Below are 8,061 nucleotides of genomic sequence, written 5' to 3' on the forward strand. Positions count from 1 at the left end.
AGCAAACCCGATCTGAGACGACAACAGCGAGATAAACGCCTGAAAATGAACGGGCAGTCCTCACCTGTCTTCGAGGAGAAGAAGCCCTCCATCCCCGTGGCCGGTGGTTCCATCTCGGCTTCCAAGGATTCCCCGACCATGCCGGAGTCCTCCTCCACAGATATGGGCTTCTATAGCGGTCAGAGCGCGCTCCACGGCTCGCAGGATTTCTACCCGGCACAGCAGCCGTACTCCGCTCAGCACATGAACCCGTACGCATACCACCACTACAGCCTCAACGGAATGGGTCCCGGCGGTGCCTACCCCGTTGGGAAGGCAGAGTACCCTTACCCCCATGCAGCATACAGGGAGCACGGAGCATTCAACAGGGAGGTTCAGCCAAGTCTGCAGGACAGCGGTAAGTTCACCCGTAACGGAAAATTTTTAAAAAAATATGAGCATAAATGTGATAAGCACTGTTGCGTAAGCTGCTCTCCATCTTTGTCAAAGCCACACTGACCACCTGAGGCTGATGTATGGCAAGAGCTCATGTCTCGCCACATGAACCCAATAATTGCGCATGAGTTTTACGCACGAGAAAAAAAGAAAGTTATTTTTGTTTTTCATTTTTCCACTGCGTCCAACTTTCCACACATCACATTTCATAGATATGTGGAAGCATTCAACGGATTCTCAAATAACTTTCTATTGTTCATCACGAGAAAATGATTAGGCAGGAGCAAAATCCCACACACAATGGTGCTGGGCTCCGGGGAGAGGCGCTGGCTATCACTTTGTTGAGAAATAACCTTGTAACGTGTCTGTGTAAAGAAAGAAAGAAGACTCACAAAGATATTATGAAGAGTAGCTGTTCTTCAACTCTACAAAGTAAAAAAAACAAAACAAAACAGCCATGTTCATATGCAGCTGATGGAGTGCTACAGTTTGTGTTACCTTGTTTTAAAAGTCCCAAACGTTTTAAAAAAGGAAAGACAAGTCTATAAAAATCTAAGCTTTAACGTCGATAAACATATCAATGGGAAGCTTGTCTGGGATATCACAAACAATTAAGGCATCAGTGTAGTTTCTATGAGGCAGGATGACGTGATGGGTATATATTCCTCGAAGAAACGGGGATCATCACCGGTGAGCTTCAGTCACTGCGAGCAGAGCCTCGGTGCAAAACGCTCCTGTTTATCATCACTGCTTTGAACCTGATTCAGATCATATTTTGATAGGGAAATGACGAGCAGGCCGAAGGCCTTTGGATGGGAGCCACGTTCCAGCTCTAATCAGTGACTTTTCAACCTCACCGGTATCAGCAGCGAACGACTCATTTGTTAACACGCAACCGGTTCACAGTGGGCTCAACGTGCTGATCCCGTGTCGGTATTATAGCACAGCAACGTCAACATTTTCAACAACAACCATAAAGGGAGTTCTCTGTAACTTCCCTTTGAGTGCAAAACAAACAAACAAGAAAGATTTCTCTTTGGGCTCCTTTTTAGAGCTTGGAAGGTGTGCCGGCGCAAACGACAGGGAAAAAACAAGCTTGACAGACTGGTGTACTGTTTTTGGCATTCCAGTTGGGAGTTCACTCCTGGAAACGGCCCCGGGGGACTTTGGCCCACAGCCACGTACATCAGGTGTCACGACTTGTCAGTCAGCCTTGGCCTTTGAATCATTCAACGTGCATGGTTCCTTATCACGCAAAGCCTGTCGCCACGCCCAGAAAAATAAATAAATAAACAAAGGTGCAAATATGTAAACCCTATCATCCGTAACCAAACGATTAATGAATTTGAACACAGCCCAGAAATGTAGACCTTTTTTTTAAAGTATAAACTGGTTCTTTAAATACATTTTATTCTCCTTTATAAATCCTTTAAATTCTCTTTCAAAAGTACGGAGTCTAGCACATGACTTTTTAAACAACCACAGTGTGTGGGTTTAATATAGAATATAAAAGTTTAGCATAGAATAACTCCCACTTTGGCTACAAAGCCTGCAAGAAAAACACTGGAGTGGAATGTAATGAGTCTCTTTTGGAACTCTTACACGTGAAAAGCAATTTCAAAATGATGTTTTTAAGCCTATTATAATTAAAATAGCTTGTAAAAAAACTGTCAATATAGACTGCTTTGTAAATAGTTGCCTTTCAGATTCAGGCATGCATGCAGTACTTTACTATTGTTAAAAAGCTGCTTTATTCAATGCACCTGTACAAATCACACACACTGATGATGCAATGGGGATTCATTTAGCATTGATTATTACTACTCACTTGTCGAACACTGCAGACCGGAGGAGCCGAAGATCAATTTGCTGACTTTCTTATTACTAAATAACTCCCACTATGTCCTGGACCAGAGCCGCCCAATGTGTTCTTCCAATACAAACAACGAGGGGTTGTATATTTAAAGACAGACCCCCAAAAAAGGATACAAGAATAACAACAGGACAAATGAGCGGCGTTGTATACAGTCAGGCCTCCAGGCTACATGAAAAGCACCTATAAATCTCTGTCTCCCTCCCCAGCTGTGGGAGACACTCAGACCAAAATTATAAGCTCAGAGTGCTGGCGGAATTTCTTTGAAATTTCGGGGTTTGCAGTGGCTCTGGCTATTTTTGTGCTAAAACTTCTCTGCACCAACTGCCCTGTAGTAAAACAATGCAAGTTTAGTTCATTGTATGAGAAACGTAGGCGTGAAAGGGTAATACGTCAGTTAAAATATTGCAGTATTTTTACTTCTTTTTTGTTTTCCCTCGCCGCCACTGCAGTGAAAGAAGAACCAGACGTGGAAGTTAGGCTGGTCAACGGGAAGCCCAAGAAGGTACGCAAGCCCCGGACCATCTACTCCAGCTACCAGCTGGCAGTTCTGCAGAGGAGATTCCAGACAGCCCAGTATCTGGCCCTGCCAGAGCGGGCCGAGCTGGCTGCACAGCTGGGCCTCACACAGACGCAGGTGAGACTTTATGGGTGATAACTTTGCAGTTCAGTCATGACTTGCAGAATTTAAAAGCATCGGAAGTACCGGCCAAGTGGAAGCACGGAAAGGATGTGAAGTGTCCTGTGAAATGGATGCGCTGATAGTATTTCACATTCAAATTTGGCTTCCTAAGGTCATTTTATATGTAAGCCAGGGTCTAAACTGAAAAGGCCCTAAAGCAGTGGAACTATCAGAGACGTGAGAAATGAAAGCAGCTGAATGGACAGTGATGCTGGCTTTTTAGCAGCGATGTCAGCTGAATGCAAAGATTCACAGCGCAGAAAGCTGAGGTGTTTGAGGTGTACTCTAAAGTTTCAGAGGTCTCAAAACTTGAAGATAAAGATGCTACAATATATAAAATTTACAAAAAACTGAACTGGAATCACTCCGAAATAAAAATGTGAAATGTATGAAAAAAATCACGCTTTAAAACTCCCCCAGATGAAAATAGAGGAGAACACAAATACACTACACTGAACGTCTGACCTTGACTGTAGGCAGCGCTGCGAGTTGTTGCAGTGTGTCAGTCTGGTTTTTGCTGTCGTAATCTCCGTGCCCTGATGATTTACTAGCAGACGTATTATCTGTGCTTGAGTGATAAAAGACAAAACTTGAGGTGTGAGTTGTTTTATCACAGCTGTTGTAAATCATTGCACTGCGTCATGCTCGGGTAACATTCCCAAGCTTTAAGCAAACACAGACATGAGCACAGTTCCCTTCAGCTTGAAAAAGCATGAAATATGATTTGAAGCATTCACTGACAAATAAAAGAATAATAGGGTTAACAATCTCTTTAAAGTCCACATTAAACAAGAATTAATATGCCTCATTCTTTTTTTAAAGCTTATTTATTGTTTAAAAATTAGCTGCATCAAGATTTATTTGGTAACAGCTGTTGAATAGGTGCGTTTTAGAAATGACTTTGAGATGAGATTAAGGCAATGATACAGACATTTAAGTAAGGCAGTGAGTTTTCAAAAAAATTATATAAATCTGTATTTCTTTAAAATACTGGTTAATGAAATATAACAAACATTATAATAGACTTGGAATACTTTGTCTTGGCCACATAATGGATATAACTCAGTTTTTGCCTCCTCGGCAGCTAAATGCTACATAGCATTTACTAGCTAGCTGCTAAACTTGTCTGTAATTCATACAATTAAGACAAATTGCCTGAAATTAGATTATTTAAGCTTTTTACTGCATGTTTTGGCTAGAAAGCCTGAGAAAACTCACATTTATGCAGAGAAATTCTACTTGATTAGCAAAACAGTGCTAAAAAGAAAGAAGAAAATAGGTACATTAAAAACTGACGGTAAGCTAACTAGGTGCTGGCTTTAGCTATAGAGTTAGCATAGAAAGTTGAAGGAAGAATAAGTTTATCTTCAAACTCTCCCCATTCTGCTTGTGGCTTAGATTAACACTATAATGCACCCATATCTCTGACTAATCTTACCAGTCAATTATGCGTAATATAGGCAGCTGGTTTTGAAAAATATGAATAGAAATTTCTCACATAAGTTTTCCAGTAGTCACGTGGAAACCGGTCATGGAGGAACAATGTGTATTCCACAACTGTCACAAGGTGCATGCACTTAAAACCACCTTGTGATTGCCTTGGTCATGAGCAGATTACCACAGTCGCCTGTAGTTCTTGTGGAAGATGCCGACTTGTCTGCAAACATTCACTGCTAGTCGATCGGAAATACAAGTTTCAACATCAAAAGTTGAACCTCCCCGCTACAGCAAACACAAAAACGGCTATTGAGGCAAACTTCAATAGCTCTGTTTCTGTCGTAGTTATTTTGATGCTTTTTTTAAAAAGCATAAAATAGATGATTTTGCATGTGAAGGCAAAAATATACGAAATTCTAAGATGGAAAAAATCCAAACCAAGGTGACACCTTTATGGTATCAATCCTAGTGAAATTCCAAACAAGAAGCCAAATAAGGATATTTTACTATTTCAGACTTTATAGTTACAAACTATGCTCAAACTATATAGTTACAATATGTCACACACTAGTGGCCAAAAAACAAATCCTAATATTTAAGTTGCTTCAACATTTTATCTTCTTCCTCTCAGGTCAAAATCTGGTTCCAGAACCGTCGCTCCAAGTTTAAGAAGCTCTACAAGAACGGAGAGTTTCCGCTCGGTGATATTCCTCTTGAACACAGTCCAGACGCCAGCGACTCCATGGCCTGCAACTCTCCTCCATCCCCAGCTGTGTGGGAAAACAACAACAGTAGCAATGGTAACAATAACAGCAGCAACCACAGCAGCGGGAGCGGCAACAACCCAAACGTCAGCAACGGTAGCGTCAAAAATAGTGCAATGCTGGATCCTACCAGTAGGGGGCAGGTTCCCTATCAGCCTCCGGTGGATTCTCCACCTGCCTATATGGGGGAGTACACACACCAGAACTGGTACCAACAGCAGGGTGCACACTTAGGTCTCTCACAGTCAGGCCAAGTGCACCACGCACCACCAACTGCTCCGTCGGCCACACAGAGTATGGGAGCCGTCTACTGATGTAGAAAAATGGACAACATTTCGACTGGAGTCCTGGGCTTCACCTGGGGCTTTTTTTTTTTTTTGGATGATTCTGAGCTGTGCTGTGTGCAGAAACACCTGACAGTGATCATCAAATCCGAGTCATAACTGCAAAAACCCGAAACACATGTTGTCACACAGGCTGCAAATGTGGATTGAAAACAAGTGTCGGCCTCATTTACCCTCCACCGCCCACAAGGTGAACTCACAACACTGTGGGAGACCGGGGTGATTCAAATGGGTTTTTTAGTGCAGAGACTGACATTTATATTCAATATCACTGATAACAGTTCATGTTTTGTTTATAAATATTTGAATTCTGAATATATTTATGCAGAAAAATATAGAAATGCTCAGTATTTCCCTCACACATTTCTTCTTTCTGTAAGGGGGAGTTAGACAGACTTATTCCACTAAAACTGGTAATACTACTGAAAGTCGCCCATCAAAAGAAAGCCTGCCACACTATTTCAGCGCAGGGCTTGGAATTGATATAGAATAAGAATATGACAGCTTGATGACCATTACACGCATAACATATCAACGCAACAGCGAAACAGAGGAGAATAATTACCAGCATGTAATTTCACATTTGCTGGAATGAAACTTGTTTTCCTCTGTGGAACAACAAAGCGGACTTAGCAACACAAGCAAACAGGTGGTTTTGGTTTGTGTGGAAGTGAAGAGCAAAGCTTGTGCTCTCAGTTTAGAGGTTTGGCTTAGACTAAAAGTGATCCCCCCCCCCCCCCTTCAGATAGAGCCGCACCTCTTGTTCCAGTATTTACACCAAGGGTTAGGCAGGTTAACCAGCTGCTGGTTGTAGCTACAAAGTCAGCATCTGAACATGAGTATGAGCAGTGTATTAAACTCACCTCTGGGGGCTAGTGGCTAAAAGCCAGAATAGCTGCTTCTAGCCAATATAGTTAGTTAGAAACAAAGCTAAACTAGCTGACATATGTTTTAAAAACACTTAAAGATGCTCTTTTAAAAAGTGGCTCATATTCAATCCACCCCATAATTTCAGTGCATGGCATGATGCAGTCTGCCATATTGGTTGTGAAAAATATATAATCCCCATCTGGTTGGCGAATGAGTCCTGGAGGTTGCTTGCAGCCAACGGGTGAAATTGGTCACAAAGGGGGTGTTGCATCAAAAACCACTTTGTAATTGCTCCAATCAAAAGCAGAGTGCCACAGCTGCCTGTAGTTTGCATAGGAGACGTGGACTTGTTTGCAAATCATACATGGGATAAAAGATGAGTCAATTAAAAAAATTAAGACAGAAGAGAAAGTAGCTGGAAGCGCAGAGGAGGAATCGGCAATACTGGTCTCAAGTGTCAGTGCAGGTGGCGCTGATCCGAAACATAGTTGTATTTATAAGGAAGCACACATCAGATTATGGCGTAAGTTGCAGTGTAGGGTTTTAAAAAGTTTATAAGAGCATATAAGTAGAACTAATCTAAGTTAAGATAGGCTAAGCTAACTAGCTGCTAACTGTTGCTACACAGTGAACACACATACTTGAGCGGAGTTTGACTCCTCTGCTGGAATCCTCCACTCCCGGTCACAGAATATGCGTTGCATATCCAAAGACAGACATATTATTCAGTTAATCTTTTTTTTAATAATAAATGCCTCCAACAGAGGTTTGGTGCGCAGCTACAAAAAGTTTAAGGGCAGCTGAGCCTGAGCCAAGCTGTAAAAATGCTAATGCTTAAAATACAACCTACAAGTGCCGTAATTCACCACATTGTAGTATAAATTCCCACATCTTTTAAACATCATAGCCCGGCCTTTCTTTAAATCTTAAACCGAGATAACCCTGATTATATCACTTTAGTTATTTCCTCACACTTTTAAAGCCTTTTGGTGTTTTCGCTAGCTCAGTAATACTTTTTTTATTTTAAAAAACAAAGCTAAACAAAATCCCCTGGCCTTTCACTTCCTAGCAAGTTGGTGCTAAAATATTTTTAAAAACAAGCTGTTTATAATCTTTCAGAATTGTGCTGTGCTCAGGTTTTTTATTTATAGTGTCAAGTGTAGATATGAAGTAGCACAACAGTTTGTGCCTTTGGAGCTTTTTTTTCTGTAAAGTTGAAAAAGCAAACCGAAAATAAAATGTACTATTTTGTGTATTTCAATCTGCTGCTGGTGTTTTCATTTCTACCCGTGTTTACGCGTGAATACACCAAACACACAAAGGCGTAGTGCTGACGGTGCGCTCTTGGTGTGCCTCTCGGAGTGAGTCAGACAGCAGATCCAGGTTGCGCCCATCTATATATTTTACACACACAAACAGGCAGGGTGCGTGTAAAGGAGGCTGTGGGAGGTGACAGCGCAGCAGACACTCTGGAGTCTCTGGATGCTAATAACACACCGCTGACACTGAGAGAGACGGGTGTACGCCGCTTTCATGTGGCACACACTTGAAAAGGGGAGGAGAAATGTTTGTGTGGCAGAGTTAGTGTGTGTGTGTGTCTGTGACAAACAAGCTACACTTAACCAACCAAACCCATGGGTTAGCTAACAAAAAGAG

General features: G+C 41.8%; 1 protein-coding gene across 2 annotated transcripts; it reads left to right on the top strand.

The window, feature by feature from the left end:
- The first annotated feature begins 45 nt into the window (after positions 1-45).
- LOC146633069 (homeobox protein Dlx3b-like) lies at positions 46-5,505 on the top strand. 2 transcript variants are annotated; one of them, XM_085351978.1, is made up of 3 exons: positions 46-397; positions 2,761-2,945; positions 5,059-5,505. In XM_085351978.1, exons 1-3 carry the CDS (start codon positions 46-48, stop codon positions 5,503-5,505), a joined length of 984 nt encoding a protein of 327 aa, XP_085208104.1. The 2 variants fall into 2 exon arrangements, with proteins under 2 accessions (XP_085208104.1, XP_085208105.1); XM_085351979.1 differs by having other exon boundaries at positions 46-394.
- The last annotated feature ends 2,556 nt before the right edge of the window (positions 5,506-8,061 follow it).

This window comes from Diplotaxodon limnothrissa, linkage group LG4 (genome assembly GCF_057381915.1).
Source record: "Diplotaxodon limnothrissa isolate DT_005_m linkage group LG4, D_limnothrissa_male_GT1.1, whole genome shotgun sequence".
NCBI lineage: Eukaryota > Metazoa > Chordata > Actinopteri > Cichliformes > Cichlidae > Diplotaxodon > Diplotaxodon limnothrissa.

Bases quoted from the DNA above. Each gene is read 5' to 3' on its own strand.
- LOC146633069 (XM_085351978.1), top strand. From the start codon at position 46: ATGAACGGGCAGTCCTCACCTGTCTTCGAGGAGAAGAAGCCCTCCATC. The intron at 398-2,760 runs GTAAGTTCACCC...CCGCCACTGCAG, and splicing joins GCCAAGTCTGCAGGACAGCG to TGAAAGAAGAACCAGACGTG. The intron at 2,946-5,058 runs GTGAGACTTTAT...TCTTCCTCTCAG, and splicing joins TGGGCCTCACACAGACGCAG to GTCAAAATCTGGTTCCAGAA.